The sequence below is a fragment of the Papio anubis genome, chromosome 2, assembly GCF_008728515.1.
Source record: "Papio anubis isolate 15944 chromosome 2, Panubis1.0, whole genome shotgun sequence".
NCBI classification, from domain to species: domain Eukaryota; kingdom Metazoa; phylum Chordata; class Mammalia; order Primates; family Cercopithecidae; genus Papio; species Papio anubis.
The window spans coordinates 191,168,563-191,186,700 of NC_044977.1; the positions used below are offsets into that span (position 1 = coordinate 191,168,563).

Genomic DNA, 18,138 nt, shown 5'->3' on the forward strand with positions numbered 1-18,138 from the left:
ACTACAGTGAGTAACTAGGAAAGGTATGAGCTTATATAAATACTAAAGAAGAGATCAACTACATAATTATAACTACAGAGTGAATCAAATATAGAACATATAATGTTTAAAACTTCAAGGGATATCAGGTAAAAGAGGAAAAAAATAAAAGATAGCTGATTAACAAAAAGCTAATATTTTGGCTGACAGCGGTGTCTCACATCTGTAATCCAAGCACTTTAGGAAGCTGAAGCGGGAGGATCACTTGGGTCCAGGTGTTCAAGATCAGCCTGGGCAACAGAGCAAGAGCCTGTCTCTAAAAAATAATAAAAAATAATATGTCTGGGCACAGTGACTCATGTGTGTAATCCCAACACTTTGGGAGGCTGAGGCGGGTGGATCACTTTAGGCCAGGAGTTCAAGACCAGCCTGGCCAACACAGTGAAACCCTATCTCTACTACAAATACAAAAAAATTAGCTGGGCATGGTGGCACACGCCTATGATCCTAGCTACTCAGGAGGCTGAGGCATGAGAATCACTTAAACCCGGGAAGCGGAGGTTGTAGTAAGCCAAGGTCATGCTGACAGAGTGAGACTCCAACCTGGGTGACAGAGTGAGACTCTGTCATATGAGTGTAAATACATACATACATACATACCATACAAACATACAAATTAGCTAGGCATGGTGGCGCACACCTGTGGGTCACAGCTATTCAGAAGGCTGAGGCATGAGAATTGCTTAAACCCGGGAAAGGGCTGTTGCAGTGAGCCATGCCACTGCACTCCGGCCTGGGTGACAGAGTGAGACTCCATCATACGTACATAAATACATACATACATACAAATTAGCTAGGCTTGGAGGTGCACACCTGTGGTCTCAGCTACTTAGGAGGCTGAGGCATGAGAATCACTTAAACCCAGGAGGCGGAGGTTGCAGTGAGCCAAGATAATGACACTGCACTCCAGCCTGGGTGACAGAGTGAGACTCCATCATATGTATGTAAATACATACGTACATACATACATATGAGCTAGACATAGTAGGACACACCTGTGGTCCCTCAGGAGGCTGAGGTGGGAGGATTGCTTGAGCCCAGGAAGTCAAGGCTTCAGTGAACTATGATCACACCACTGCATTCCAGTCTGGGAAACAGGGCAAGACTCTGTCTCCCCACCGTCCCACTACATGGCCATAATGACCAAATACAAAGATGTGGTACTTAGATCCTAAACAAGGACAGATATGGTCTATAAAAAGTCTTCTGGTTTAAAAAAATTTCAGGTCGGGCACAGTACCTCATGCCTGTAATCTCAGCACTTGGGGAAGCTGAAGTGGGTGGATCACAAGGTCAGGAGTTCAAGAGCAGCCTGGCCAATATGGTGAAACCCTGTCTCTACTAAAAATACAAAAAAAAATTAGCCAGGCATGGTGGCACATGCCTGTAGTCCTAGTTACTTGGGAGGTTGAGGCAGGAGAATAGCTTGTACCTGGGAGGCAGAGGTTACAGTGAGCAGAGGTCACGCCATTGCACTCCGGCCTGGGCGACAGATCGAGAGTCTGTCTCAAAAAAAAAAAAAAATGAATAAATAAAAAAATTTCAACCTTAACAAGCCAGTATATTAGTAAAGAATCAATAAAAATGCAATTTGGCTCTTGTCTTGCCCTTCTTGAAAACGCTATTGAACAGCCATTAGATAGGACCACGCAAGGTAAGAGTGTGTACACAGTATTCTAGAGAGGACCGAGCTGGATGAAAAACAGAAGCATAACCATGCGCAGGCTGTCAGATCCCAAGAAGGGTAAGCAGCATGTCTGCATAGGGAGGCGGCTCAGCAAGGGAAGCTGAAGCCTGAGGAGGGAAAGGAAGGCTGCGAAGCAGGAGTGCCACCTAGTGTGAGGTGTCAGAGTCTGACGGAGCAAGAGGGCACCCCACGCAGAGCTGGGAGGACAAGGTTAGGGCAGGTGGCAACAGATACAGAATATCGGTTACATACGGGGGATCAAACATAAAAGTAAACATGTTAAAGACAAATGGGAGCCAGATTTCTCAACACAGAGAAAGGAATTATCGGTATGGAAAAGGAGAAAACCAGAATGAATCCTATCAAATCTGGAGATACCAACAGGCACACTAATGGTTTTCAACGTAAATAAATGTATTTTTAAAAGATGTAAATACGTATTATGTGTATACACACCCAAAAACTTATTTTGATTTCTAAACACCATTCTCTGCCAAAAGTTCATTTCAAAGCACCTCCTCAACAAAATACTTATTACCTACAAAGTTTAAAAGATTAATCCTACAGTAAAGAAACCCACCAGGACACTCCCTGAATCAAATGATCAAAGTTAACATCACCAGTGGGAACAAATCAAAATCATGTGACCCGAGAGGATAAAGTGAAAAGAACACAATATCATTTATGTAACATTCCTGCCAAATTGAGGGACATTCTACAAAACAACTAGTCTTTAATTTTCGAAACTATCAAGATTAAGAAGGTCAAGGTAAGAATGAGGAACTACTCCTGACTGAAAGAGATTAAAGAGACGTAACAAGTAAATGCTATCTATACTTGTAAACTAGATCTTTTTGCCATGAAGAACGTCATTAGGACGATTGCTAAAACTTGAATGATGTTTGGAAATTAAATGGTAGTCACGTATCGATGTTTATTTCTTCATTGGTGGCTCTACTGTGATTATATAGGAGAATGTCCTAGGTTGTAGGAGGTACTCATTAAAGTAATGATGCAGGCCGGGTGCAGTGGCTCATACCTGTAATCCCAGCACTCTGGGAGGCTGAGGTGGGCGGATCACTTGAGGTCAGGAATTATGACCAGCCTGGCCAACATGGTGAAACCCCAGCTCTACTAAAAAATACAAAAAAAATTAGCCAGGTGTGTTGGTGTACACCTGTAACCCCAGCTACATTGGAGGCTGAGGCACAAGAATCCCTGGAACCCAGGAGGCAGAGGTTGCAGTGAGCTGAGATTACGCCACTTCACGTTGGCCTGGGCAAACAGAGTGAGACTCTGTCTCAAAAAATAAACAAAAGAAAGTAACGATGCAGGACAGGTGCAGTGGCTCAAGCCTGTAATTCCAGCACTTTGGGAGGCAGATGCGGGTGGAGGCAGATGTGGGTGGATCACTTGAGGCCAGGAGTTCCAGACCAGCCTGGCCAACATGGTAAAACCCCACCTCTACTAAAAATACAAAAATTAGCCAGGCATGGTGGTGTGCGCCTGTCATCCCAGCTACTCGGGAGGCTGAGGCACGAGAATCACTTGAACCCAGAAGGTGCAGATTGCAGTGAGCTCAGACTGCACCAATGCACTCCATCCAGGAGGACAGAGAGACTGTCTCAAAAAAAAAAAAAGCAATGATGCAGTGATGTGGCATCACGCTGGCAACTTATTCTCAAAAGGTTTGGGGGAAACAGTTATTTGTTCTGTACTTAGAACTTCCCTGTGGGGCTGGGCGCAGTGGCTCACGCCTGTAATCCCAGCACTTTGGGAGGCTGAGGTGGGTGGATCACCTGAGGTCAGGAGTTCGAGACCAGTCTGGCCAACGTGGTGAAACCCCGTCTCTACTAAAAATACAAAAATTAGCTGGGCGTGGTGGTGGGCACCTGTAATCCTAGCTACTGGGGAGGCTGAGGCAGGAGAATCGCTTGAACCTGAGAGGTGGAGGTTGCAGTGAGCCGAGATCATGCCCCTGCACGACCGCCTGGGCAACTGAGTGAGACTCCATCTCAAAAAAAAACTTCCCTGTAAGTTTAGGATTATTCCGAAATTTTAAGAAAGAAATATTTGTTTTACCAGAACGTGTTTGATAATGGGAATTAGCTAATGAGCAACTATATAAGGAAAGAATGTCAATATTATATACAGAAATCAGGTTGGTTCATTCCCAAGTTTTCTCTATATGCTAATGTTTTTGCACCAAATTAGAGAACTAAGTACACAAGCACAGCATAACTTGGGTCAGCCACTCCAAGGAACACAGCACTGAATATGACACCAATTCACAAAAGTATTAATAGGAGGAATGATTGTTTAAGCAGGACAGTTCAATCCTATTGTCGCCGCCCCCCATCTCCATGCCACTAGGGGACTGACTGCTCTCTACACATAAACACAATGACGAAGTTATCCTCTGGAGGATTAAAACAGAGTGTCTCTGGATCGACTTCACCTGAAACGTGGAAGCCAGAGGATTAAATGAACATACATACAATATGCTAAGATACCCAGTGCTTAGCTCCCCACCAGTCCCTCACACCTGTGAGGCGAGATCAGTGAGTCTTCTCCGGGAAATCACACCAGCCGAAAAGACTCAAAAAGACCCTGACGATGGTTGTTCCTCAACAAATGGTCCAGACTTAGGCGAAGGCCACAGTCAACAAAGTCCTAATTCTGTGCTCAGAGCTTCCAAAGAAGTTTTTAGTGCCTAACATTTATGATCAGATAGCCAAAGGAAGCCTTTAACGCAATACCTCTCAACCTTGGTTGTTTATGGAACTAACCTAGAAAGCCTGTTAAAGTATTGATGGTCAACTCCATCAAGTGTTCTGGGGTGGTACCTAAGCAATGGGGGTTTTTTAAGCTCCCTGTGTGATGACATTATAGTATGCAATGATGGTTAAGAACCACAGCTCTAACACTGATTCCATGAAAAAAGAACAGGTCTGTATTTATAAACAGTTAGTGAACAAACGGAGCTCTTGGAAATTAAATATGTGCTAGCAGAACTGAAATATTCAATAGAAGACTTGAAAGATTAACTGAGAAGATTTCCCAGAAAGTCGAGCAAAACAACACACCCGGACACAAAAATAAGAAAACAAACCATAATACCAATCCAGAAAATACAGAGAAACTGCAGAGGAGAAATACAAAAGATCATTAATAAGAAAAGCTTCAACATCAACACTGGAAACTAAAAAAACAAACAATGCTGTTAAAATTCTCAAGATTATTTCCAATCTTAAAATATCCAGCCAAACTACCAATCAAATATGAGGACAGAATCAAGACATTTTCAGACATGCATGGAATCACAAATGCCTAATTTTCAGGAAGCTACTAGAGAAAGTACTTAAGTTTTTCTTAAGAAGGAGAAAGATACGGGATACAGGAAAGAGAAGAATCTCCAGAAATGATTTCGTAAGGAAATTCCAGACTCACAGCCATACTGCAGGCTTAGGGAGCAACTGGTCCAGACTGGAGACGTGTGATTCCAGAGACAGACATATTGAGGGCTATCTTTGCCAACATGCCCTTTGTCAATGTTCCCATCATTTGTACCCAGACAAGTTCACATAAGCTTGGCTTCTGGTCCACTTCCTGCTTTCATCTCTACGCCTTTCTGCTTGGATCAAGTTAGTCGCCCCCCACAATCCCATGCCTGAAAAGGTTCTGCTTTGATCTATATTTGGGAGCTGGAAGTTGGCCACGGTAAGTTTTGAAATACAGTTTAGAGAAAAATCGATTCCCCATATTCCCGACAATTATCTATCACTAAGCCTATGCCACAGTCTTGCCAGATGACCCAAAAGTGCTGAGTTCCATTTCTCAGGACTCATTTACTCACTCATTGCCTTGCCCAAAAGACTTTCTTAGTAAGCTCTTTGAGAAATGAGGCCAGACTATGACCTAAGTTTCCACATTCACCTTATCTTTTTAAGGGGCCTTCACCTAAGAGTCAATATTGCGCTTCCCTTTTTTGCTTTCATTCAGTTATAAATACCTTTCATGATGATTACTTTATTTTATAATTAACTAAAATGGCACAATACTTTGGGGGAAAAAAAAAACAGGGAAATACCTTATTCCAATCTGGTTCACACATTCAAATATTAAAACAAACATACATTCATAAATACCGAAATAAAATGGCAAGTGAAATCAAGAGAAATAAAAAAGAAATCCACATTTTAAAAATAAAACTCATTTCAATTACATAAAATCATCTTCCGTAAAAAACGATGTTACATATAGTCACATAGCATTGCAACTAAAATCAAGAATTTTGGCAATATATTATTTGGTATTGCTAATACCTCTACTAACCTCTGATTCATCACCCTTCTCTCTATAAGCAGTAGCAATACTGGTCTGAACAGCCTTAATCCATGCCTGGCGCAGCTTTTCGGAATCTGCCTGGAGCATACAACTTCTAAAAGGAAATAACATATTTTCTCAGATACTCAGTTAATGCCAAAAACACCCTATAAGCTTTGTATGTTTTTCACTTTGCTATTTAATAATTTTCTAGCAAAAAAAAATATATATAATTTGTTGAAAAAAGTTTTTATTTCATGTATCTTTAGGGCAAAGTATGTTGACGAAGAAATCAAGGTGCCAATGAAACAAATTATCTCTTAAAAACAAATAACCCATCCCTGAATATTTAAAAAAAAAAAAACTCTTAAATTTACCATATAAACATAAAAATACTCATTTTTTTTCTACTGGGTACAAATATAAAATGATAGTTATCAAAGAAACTCATATGATTTTAATTCATCATCATAATAGCTAAAATTTTCATATGAGCACATAAATCACCTTTATGGAATTAAAGAATAGGATAAATGGTAGAAGTTACATAAATATCTGACTATATCTGTAACCATTAATTATTGAAATTTATTTTTAAAACTTTTTTTCCTCTTTAGCACAGAAAATTACAGACAAATGCAAATTCCTCCACTCTGGGAAGTTCTTTAAGACAAACTATAAAAACATAAAAGCAAATCACAGATCCTTTAGAACCACTTACTTTGTTGGTGAGACCACCTCAAAGCAGAATCGTCGCTCTATGTCTTCACAATGTTTCACTGTGCAGAGCCTGAGGTCTTCAACTACTACAGTCGGATTATCCTACAGGGAGGAAACCACATTTCCACACTTTTCCACTTAGGTTTTAATACTACCAATAACAAAATACTTAAAAATATTACTTGGCATAAGCGGTCTAATTTTTTAGACACAGATAGGGGTTATCAATATAGACATAAAAGTAATTTTGTCCTGTTAATAATTGTATCTACCTCATAAATTACATAGAGAGTAAATGAAATGGTTTACATATAAAGAGCCTGGTCCAACAGTTGATACTTAGTAGATTCTCAATAAATGTTAATGTTCTGCAGCTTTTCTTCCATTTTCTTTCATATCCACTCTCCTGGTCCCCACTCACATATAATAAAGCTACTTTCCTCCAAAAGAGAAGCCTTTATTCAGTCAAGTTTTAAATAACTCAAAGAAAGCTACAACTTCCTAAAATACCTAAGTGAATCAAAAAGATTTTATCACTTTCTACTATTTAATACCAAGTTTATCAGAATAGAAGAAACCATGAACTAATTAGCTGATTAAACGGCTTCTGTCATACACACCTGCTACCATAGAACCTTGCAAATAAAATTTCAGTGTCATCTCAAGAGTAGAGATTTGAAATTTGCAGTTTACAGAATGTCATTCAGATAATCATTAGTTATGAGAATAACTAATGATTCATTTTTTGTTTCTAGTTATTTTAATATTCTCAACTCACATGTAATCCCAATATGTCTTTCCCATAAATAATACTTGCTCATCCTTAAAATAAGGTTCAGGAAAACAAACATATAAAACAATATTAACAAATTTAAGGGGTTCTATTTAAATTACTTTCAGCTTACATTTTAATTAATGTAATTTTTAACCATTCTGTCCTATCACCTTTGGCCCTATTGTGACATTATTTAAAAGGCATCCTCTCTTTCATCTTCAAAACAGTGGTATAGAATGGCAGTGTTATTTCTGTCATGCACTAGACAAAGATACATTTAAAGAAATAAAAGTATGTTGTATATTTCAAAATAGCTAGGAAAGGAGATTTGTAATGTTCCTAAGACAAAGAAAAATGTTTGAGGTGATTGATGCCCCAGTTACCCTGATTTGATCCTTACACATTATATACAAGTATCAAAATAGCACATGTACCACAAAAGTATGTACAACTAATATATACCATTTAAAAGCTACCAAAACATTTTTTAAAATCCTGTGACCCAGAAAAATCCATCTCAAAGTGAGGAAGTAAGAATTCAGGATTCAACATCACTTTGCTTTTAAGAATGAAATGTTGAAATTTTCCACCCTAGAGTCCTCTTACACCTGCTCAAACAGAAAACTAATAATTATATTAATTTTACACACATGAGTATTTAGAGACTTCAATGTTTACCAAAACAAGAAGATAAATAACTGAAATTGATAACTCATTAGGTTTTCACTTATTAATACCTACCTTAAATTTTTTCTGGTAAACCAACTGATTATTCTGTATTGAAAACCAGCGCCTACAGAAACACAAAATAGATTAAGTTTTCATAAACATAATTTATTTCCATTGTTGTTAGAAATGAAATATTTGAGAAAGCACTGGAAATCACATTGTGGTAATTATGTTTTGAGAAGTGCATTGTATTATTTTGCTTTATATAAACTGATTCTAATATGGGAAAACTATTGAAAGTAAAAAACAAAACGTTTTAAAACCACAGGTTAGGAAAATTAAAGTACTACATTTTGATTAATTTCATGTCATAAATTTACATCCTAACAAAAGCAGTTACCCTTTATGCTACCACCAAATAATAACTGTTTTAAAGTACAAATTTAGTTTTTGAGGTTCCTCAAAAATAACTGAACTCTTTCCCCAGAAATAATTGCTTTTCTTATAAAGTTGGTATAAATGTATATTGTGAATAAAAGTATACACTTGTGGCCAGGCACAGTGGCTCACACCTATAATCCCAGCACTTTGGGAGGCCAAAGCGAGTAGATCACCTGAGGTCAGGAGTTCGAGACCAGCCTGAACAACACAGTGAAACCCAGTCTCTAATAAAAAATACAAAAATTAGCCAGGTATGGCGGCAAGTGCCTGTAATCCCAGCTACTCAGGAGGCTGAGGCAGGAGAATCACTTGAACCCGGGAGGCAGAGGTTGCAGTGAGCCAAAATCACGCCATTGCACTCCAGCCTGGGCCACAGAGCAAGACTCTGTCTCAAAAAAAAAAAAAAAAAGTATCCACTTATATACAGTAAAACATTGAAACAAATTGTGCTTTATTTTCAACCTTTCAGCAGATAATTCAGTAAGAGTCTGATTTGATAAGCACAACAGAAAACTAATCATGTCAGAACTGACATCTAACAAGAGACAATCACAAATTAGCTTGGTCTTAGTTTCATATAAAATACTCCTAAGCAAATTAATCAAAGTTATTACTACAAATGATTCACTCAAGTATTTATATGGTTCTGCTCGTTACTGTAAATTATTAGGCAAACAATTTACTTACGACCTTCTTTAGAAGAAAAATCTAAGCTATGTATGACATATTTACTAATTCTAATTTATTAAAACAATAAAAGACCTAAAGGCATAAAAAAAATTCACAGCCAAAAGCCATTCAGAAAAGAAAGCAAAACTTCTTATAAAGCATGAAAAGTAAAACAGTATTTGAATCATTATTTTAAAATTAGTTTCATGTGAGATGATTTCTACTGTAACATTAGTTATTAATCAATTAGCAGATAGAGATTCTACCTTTTCATTGGTACTAATATGAAGCATTAGCAATTGTATTTAGACATTTAGAATTTCTATTTTTAAAAATTAAGTTAATTATCCAAAGCTGTTCTCATCTCATGACTAGGAGATGCTTTTCCATTTTTAAGCCATTCACTAGAAAGACTGTTAGGTTTTCTTACCACTTAAAGAGGAATCACCTTTACCATTAAAAAATACATTTGTTAAAGAAGCATCTAGATAAAATGAGCTGGGTTGCCTCTAAATGCAAATCATCAAGAGGTAGGCTAGAAAAGGAAGAACTTCTGGGTTTCTTTACTTTGGGACAGACAGTTGGTTAGAAATGTTAAGGAAGTACCTACAAACAAACAAAATGGTGCAACCCTGCCACATGGGATGACATGCAATGGAAACAATCTCTGACACTGATGAAAGCGTTTATGTAAAAATCATTTGAAGTAGGGTGAACTGTAGTAATACAAAATCATTTGTTTTATATCATAGTCAATTCCATAATTCGATGAAAGCTACCAAGAGTTTTACTGAGCAACAAAAATCACGCTTATGTAAACTTTTCACGCTTCTGAGGTCTTCAAAAAATTAACTTCTCTTGACCTGCTGCATCTTAGGACAATATCTTCTAAAAATAGTATCAAAATGCTATATTAAAACGTATGTTGTCAGAGACCTATCCCTCTGATTATTAACTCTAAGGATCACATGTATTTCTGAAACCCAGTTCCTCTGCCATCTATCTGCTTCTGAATGACGTTTTCATATCATCAGTTTTTATAAACTGAGGAAAGAAAATATAAACTCTTAATTTTACATCTCTTAAGGAAAAATGTCATACATCCTAGGTAGACAACATTTTTTCAATTATTATACTAAGATCTGTGTGTCTTACGACACTATCACTCCTCCATTGTTATTACAAATAAAAAAACTAATAACCTAACATTGACCAAAACTTTAATCAAGTAAAAGGGAATATAATTTTTAATTCTTTCTATAGAATAATCCTAGTTGTTATTAACATTTCATTGTTGTTGTTGTTTTTGTTTTTTTGGTTTTTTTGAGGCAGAGTCTCACTCTGTCGCCCAAGCTGGAGTGCAGGGGTGCGATCTTGGCTCACTGAAACTTCCGCTTCCTGGGTTCAAGCGATTCTGGTACCCTAGCCTCCCGAGCAGCTGAGGTTACAGATACACGCCACCACACCCTGCTAATTTTTGTATTTTTAGCAGAGATGAGGTTTTACCATGTTGGCCAGGCTGGTCTCTAACTCCTGGTCTCAAGCGATCCACCCACCTTGGCCTCCCAAAGCGCTGGGACGACAGGCATGAGCCACCACGCCCGGCTCTAATTGTTACTAACATTTCTAAGAAAAGGAAAAGTAAGACTTAAAAACAGCTCATGGACTGTGAAATATAGAAAAAATACTTAAGTTTGGATTCAGAAACTGACCACAAAGCCAAAATACAAGATAGCTTTTTGTTTTGTTTTGTTTTGTTTTTTGATTTTGTTTTTGTTTTTGAGACGGAGTCTCACTCTGTTGCCCAGGTTGGAGTGCAATGGCACGATCTCGGCTCCCTGCAACCTCCGCCTCCTGAGTTCAAGAGATTCTCTTGCCTCAGTCTCCCGAGTAGCTGGGATTACAGGCATGCACCACCATGCCCGGCAATTTTTGTATTTTTAGTAGAGACAGGGTTTCGCCATGTTGGCCAAGCTGGCCTTGAACTCCTGACCTCAGGTGATCCACCCGCCTCAGCCTCCCAAAGTGCTGGGATTACAGGCATAAGCCACCGCGCCCAACCAAGACAGTTTTTAAAATAGAAAAATTTGCTTCATTAAGAAAAATAAGGTACCACTTTGTATCTCAAATTGAAATAACTCAATATAATACACATTTTATTAAATTCTAAATATTATACTTTAAAAATATATGTTGTAAATATTAAATTTATAAATTATTAGTTATTAATATTAACATACCAATTAGAGTTTCCAAATGACAACATTTGGGCAGGAAAAAATATATATATATACACAAAAAAATCTTTTACCATGTTTGATCACTAGTCCCACACTGCTCTTAAAATCAAGAACATGAGTAAAAGTCAAACTTTGAAACCTGTAGAAGCTTTATTACTAGAACTATAAGGATGATGGGTTTATTTACATATCCATTTAAGTGCCAAACAGGTAAACAATTGGTAAAAATTAAAAGCCTGAACATGAATGCTCCTTTACTTCAATTTATATATTTATTTCTTTTTTTTTGAGTCGGAGTCTCGCTCTGTCGCCCAGGCTGGAGTGCAGTGGCACAATCTCGGCTCACTGCAAGCTCCGCCTCCCGGGTTCATGCCATTCTCCTGCCTCAGCCTCCCGAGTAGCTGGGACTACAGGCGCCCGCCACCACGCCTGGCTAATTTTTTTTGTATTTTTAGTAGAGACGGGGTTTCACCATGTTAGCCAGGACGGTCTCGATCTCCTGACCCTGTGATCCACCCACCTCGGCCTCCCAAAGTGCTGGGATTACAGGCGTGAGCCACCGCGCCCGGCCTTCAATTTATTTTTATACAGAGAAAATAATGGCAAAACAAAAAAAGGTAAGGAACTGACAATGTATTCTTTCAACATAATCAATATGGTTTTACCAAAAGGACTAATCCTAGTTACTGCTCAAATTTTTAAAAAGAGTTTACTAGCTTATTTCCCTCTATATTTTTATTTGTTTAGACATATATGTAATTTTTTTAGAGACACTCAGCCTGAAGTGTCGTGGTGCAATCACAGCTCACTGCAGTCTGGAAATCCTGGGCTCAAGTGATCCTCCCACATCAGCCTCTGGAGTTGCTGGGACCACAGAGGCATGCCACCACACCCAGCTAATTTCTTATTTGTTTATATGTATTTTGGCAGAGACGGGGTCTTACTATGTTGCCAGGACTGGTCTCCAATTCCTGGGCTCAAGTGATCCTCCAACCTCGACCACCCAAAATGCTGGTATTACAGGTATAAGCCACATATCCAGCCTTTCTCTTTTTAAAAAAATAAGACATATTTAAAAAAGGAAAATTACTCAATCTGTATCTTCTTTGGGTAATTATAAATAAATCAAATATTCCTTTAAAGATTAAAACAAATTGAGGAGATGTGCAATTAAAAGGTATAATTCCATTTCTCAAATAAAATATTTATATTTTCTTCCCAATTTAAAACATAAAGAGACTTTTTATCCATTGCAAGTAATCCAACTGAAATGCAAGTTAATTATGAGCTTTCTCGTGCCAAAAAGGAAACTGGAGTAAGATGAGGGTAAAGGGAAGGAAGCCATTTGGTACCTGATATGATCGGGCTTTTTCCTGTCATGTGAAAAAACGGGGCAGGATTAAAACATAAAGGAAAGGTGGTAAAAGAATGAAAACGAAAAATGTGCAAAATAAGCAAAGGACTAGCATGATACGAAAATAAAGCAAGAATTAAGAAACAAGCTTAAGCTCTGAACCTAACAAAATAATCAAAAGTATCTATTGCATTTTATTTACTTTTTATACACATATGCATTTGTACAATTAATTCCAATTCTTAGGACTCTGAAAATTTCAGGAATATTCAAAAAGTTCTTCAAATACTATGTCATAGGAAGTTCTGATAGGACTCAGCATACTTGGGCATCTCTCTACTATTATTTTCTGCCTCAAAGTTCATGGCTATAAAATATAGATAGTACCTCGCACCTCATCTTAATAAGCTGCTCCTAAAAGTTAAGGAAAATAATCACTGTAGGAATTGTCTATATAAACCTGAGATAAATGAAGTTTTCATAAAGAAAGTAGGTTTACTAAACAGAGGATGTCAAAGATTATAAAATATTAGCCAAATAAACATTTCTCCCAATTGCCCATCCCATTTTCATGAAATGATATACGGGACTTGAAGGCCACACATACATAGTATTAACCTTTCATCTATGTATATACTTCTTATAATACAAAAGGCCAATAGAAATAAAACATTTACATCTACATCAGCAGCATACAGAATATTTTGCTCTAAAGTATCGTGTAGTATATTCTATGCTTTTAGTTGTATTTTCTATTTAAACAAAGACAGAGCATAGCAAGCAATTATTCAGTTTTATTAGTTTTTCCAAGTTATCACTAAATAAATTATGTTAGTATCTATTTATTTTCCTTCTTCATTCACCTTTTCTGAATTTATCATAAAAAGCAAAAGAGAAGTTAAGTTCTAATAATCCAATAATGTGAGCCTGAAAGGAAGCTGCCATACTGAGAAAATGACCCGACAAAGAAAAATTATTGTGGTGACCTCACATTATCTTCAGAAAAATACATTGTATAGATTTATAAAATTTTTGAGATATTACAAACTACAACAGTCCACATAAGAAATAAAACTTTTTACTCCTTATGCTATTTCAATCATATCATACAAAATATTATCTATTCAGTTAAATTCCAGATTTTGGAATCATCTGAAATACACTTGTAATTTATGAAGCACAAAGTGAGGTTTAAAAACTATCTGGAAATTCCTAGTCACACTCACATTTCCCTGAGGAAGAAAGTATTTTTTTTTATTTTAATTTTTGTGGGTACATAGTAAGTGTATCATATTTATGGGAGAAAGAAGTTTTTTTTTTTCTTTTTTTGAGATGAAGTCTCGATCTGGTCATCTAGGCTGGAGTTCAGTGGTACAATCACAGCTCACTGCAACCTCTGCCTCCCTGGGTTCAAGTGATTCTCCCACCTCAGTTTCCCAAGGAGCCGGGATTACAGATGCGTGCCACCATGACCGGCTAATTTTTGTATTTTTAGTAGAGACAGGGGTCTCACCATGTTGGCCAGGCTGGTCTTGAATGCCTGACCTCAAGTGACCTGCCCGCCTTGGCCTCCCAAAGTGCTGGGATTACAGGCATGAGCCACCATGCCCAGCCAGAAGGTCTTTTTAAATAGTTGATTTTGATAAGACTGTATGCAAAAATTCCACAGAAGTATAGGTAATAGCAAATGTGTGGTACCCTATGGTGACTAAAACAAAAAAGGTGCCCTAAAAGTAATCCATAAACAATCCCCCAAATCTTCATATTTGAATCACTGGATTCCTGAATTTTTAAAATTAACTCACCAATATCATAAATACAGTCGTTTACTCAAAGTCCAGTAAAATAAATTAAGCTGGACAGAGAACTGAATTTTGAGATACTTTAAGAAATTTAAATTCCAAATTTTTAATATTAAAAAGCAGAAGATAATTCTAAATAACATTTAAAAGATTACTCTTCTTTCTTCTCCCTTCTGTCTAGTTCCTTATCTATCGCCTAGTAAATACTTAAAGACTTTAGTCACAAGGTTTGGACTTTTGTTGTTGATTGGCTGATTGAGACAGGGTCTCTGTCACCCAGGCAGTGGCACAATGCAGAGGCTCAATGCAGCCTCAATCTCTTGGCCTCGAGCGGTCTTCCTGCCTCGGCCACCTGTGTAGCTGGGGCTACAGGCACCACACCACCGCACCTGACTAATTTTTGTATTTGTTTTTTGTAGAGATGGGGTTTCACCATGTTGCCCGAGCTGATCTCAAATTCCTGGGCTCAAGCAATCTGCCTGCCTTGGCCTCCCAAACTGCTGGGATTAGAGGCATGAGCCACAATGACTGGCCTTATATGCTATATTCTTGTACAAGTCAGAATTTTACTAGTGTTTTTGGCAAAACGTTCTTCAACAGGATGTGAAAATGGTATTAATTTGCTATCCATAATTTTTCCTAATGTAAGTGTTTCAGGAAGTTCTTTTAAAGTGAAGTATTTTTTCATAGTTGAAGCTGTATTTTGTTCTATCAAAATAAAGATGGTTTGGAATTTTCGCAGCAAGTAAGAAAAATGCCATAGGATACTTGAGGAAGAGTTCAGAGTTCCAGGTTTTGCACCTCAATTTGTTCACAAACCAGCTGTGTGACTTTGAAAGAGTGACCACCTCTCTGAAGCTCCATTTCTTTACTGAAAATAAGGGTGTTCTACAGTCTCAGTCTATGATTCTAATCAATAAGTGCCATTTCACTACGGATAGATGGCATCTCCTTTAAAAATAGCCTAATTTCCAAAGCAATGTTTTTTCACTTTGTAAATAGGAGGTAATGTCTACAATTGAAAATTTAACCATTATTCCTCACTTGATCTCAGCTGCATTTTAATATCCATGTCAATGTAATTCAGAAAATAAATAATAATGAAAAGGTTCATGTATAAATCAAAATTACCTTCCTTCTACTGTCCTAAATGGCAGTGCAATATTCCACTAACACTTACTATGCTTCATTTTGAAGTCTGAGACCATCTCTCATTGGAGTAGTCCATGGAAGTTCATTTCTTTTCTTCTTAACATAATGGTATGTTTCTACGGATTTACTGTATTTTCACTTTGCTAAACTCTAAGTAGGTTGTTTTGAAATCTGAAGGCTAAAATTCAATTCTGCCATTATACCATGAAAACATACTGGTGAGTAATCTTTATTATAAAGACTCACCATTCAAGCTGTTTTTTTTGCTTTTTTTTTTCCCCCCCAACTTCTACTCTGGCTACAGAAATTTATCAGGAAAGGCTTAAAAGACTACTACTGTCTTACTTTTTAGAGCTTAGAAAATGTAATTTTAATTTTTCATTTTCACTTTAGCTAGAAATATTATTTCTAACCACACCACTTGAGTTGGTCCTCCTATATTCATGTACTATTCTTATTTTTATTTATTTACTTATTAAGAGACAGAGTCTCACTGTGTCGCCCAGATTGGAAGTGCAGCAGCACAATCTTGGCTCACTACAACCTCTGCCTCCTAGGTTCAAGCGATTCTCCTGCCTCAGCCTCCCAAATAGCTGGGATTACAGGCATGTGCCACCACATCCAGCCAATTTTTTCTATTTTTAGTCAAGACAAGGTTTCACTGTGTTGGCCAGGCTGGTCTCAAACTCCGGGCCTCAAGTGATATACCCGCCTCAGCCTCCCAAAGTGCTGGGATTACAGGCATGAACCACCACGTCCAGCCCATGTATTATTTTTAAAGCTCTCTAACCTCAGGTTTAACATCAAATATAATCATTCTTCTTTCCATTTTTATATTCACTCTCAGGTTCAGAAAAATCATTTTGAATAAAACAAACCATCTACCATGTAAACATCCGTCAATATCAAATGGTGGGGAAATGCTCAATAAATCACTGACATTCAGAAATGTCAGTGAATGCTTTCTTTTTTTTGAGACAGAGTCTCACCCAGGCTGGAGTGCAGTGGAGCAATCTCGGCTCACTGCAGCCTTTGCCTCCTGGGTTCAAGCAATTCTCCTGCCTCAGCCTGCCGAGTAGCTGGGATTATAGGCATGCACCACCACGCCAGGCTAATTTTTGTATTTTTAGTAGAGATGGGGCTTCACCACGTTGGCCAGGCTGGTCTCAAACTCCTGACCTCAAGTGATTCACCCGCCTCAGCCTCCCGAAGTGTTGGGATTACAGGCGTGAGCCACCATGCCCACCCAGTGAATGCTTTTTCTATATAACCTTGACACCAAGACATAAAAATAATTACACTAGAAATCCATTTTAATAAAACATTAAATTTTTCCATTTAACAAAAATGTACACAAAGTTAAACTTACCAGGCAATTATATTTACTAACGTCCATTTTTTAAAAATAAAAACAACCTTCTTTATCATTAAATTCATATTCTGGTCAATAAACACATTATAACCAATAATAATAAATCAACCAGAATCCAACTACTACTCATATTACAGAATTTTGACTACTTTTTTATTTTTGGCAAAAATAGAGGCATCCTTGAATAAAAGATTAATCACTGATACCCAGAAGAATGATCCTGCGACAACCAATCTTTCAGTTGAAGCTTTAATGTCTGAAGTTATTTCATTTTAGTATATTACTACATGAGAAAATACAATGAAATATTTTATACATTCTTTTAACAGACATTTAACAGATTTATATTTTATAAAAATTTGTTTAGCAACACCTTCAAAGTTTTTGGTAGCCATCAAGTTTACAATAAAGGAGCATCAGCTGCCACAACTTCACATATGAAAAAATTCCCATTTCCTAAAACTCCTGTTTTATTGAAGTTATTGCAAAGAGCTAAAGATCAGGATCACCTAGCTTAAAGATTCATAAACATTTTGTTCACAAAGTGCAGGAAAAAAAAGATTCATAAGTGATATGGACTGGTTCTGTCACTACCCAAATCTCACCTTGACCTGTAATCCCCACGTGTCGTGGGAAGGATCTGGTGGCAGGTGACTGGGTCACGCGGGTGGTTTTCCCCACGCTGTTCTCGGGATGGTGAGGGAGTTCTTAGGAGATCTGATAGTTTAAAAGTGGTAGTTTCCCTGAGCTCGCTCTCTCCTACCACCTTTGTGAGGAGGATGCCTGCTTCCCCTTCCGCCATAATTCTAAGTTTCCTGAGGCTTCCCCAGCCATGGAGAACTGTGAGTCAATTAAAACTCCTTTCTTTATAAATTACCCAGTCTCAGGTAGT

At 37.6% G+C, this 18,138-nt stretch overlaps 1 protein-coding gene across 13 annotated transcripts in view; it reads right to left on the bottom strand.

Moving 5' to 3' along the window:
- The window catches only part of ACAP2 (ArfGAP with coiled-coil, ankyrin repeat and PH domains 2), a 178,034-nt gene that overhangs the window by 28,709 nt on the left and 131,187 nt on the right, over positions 1–18,138 (bottom strand). For 10 of the 13 annotated variants that reach the window (XR_002520649.2, XM_017956121.3, XM_017956115.3 and 7 more), the window contains 4 exons: positions 12,919–12,939; positions 8,289–8,340; positions 6,774–6,874; positions 6,062–6,167 (listed from right to left, as the gene is read on the bottom strand). Coding sequence is in view for 12 of the 13 variants with exons in the window: in XM_017956121.3 (XP_017811610.1) it covers positions 6,062–6,167; positions 6,774–6,874; positions 8,289–8,340; positions 12,919–12,939 (280 nt within the window). In the remaining variant the exon portion in view is untranslated. The remainder of the gene's footprint in view (positions 1–6,061; positions 6,168–6,773; positions 6,875–8,288; positions 8,341–12,918; positions 12,940–18,138) is intronic. The other 3 variants (XM_017956123.3, XM_017956118.3, XM_017956117.3) reach the window with 1 other exon arrangement.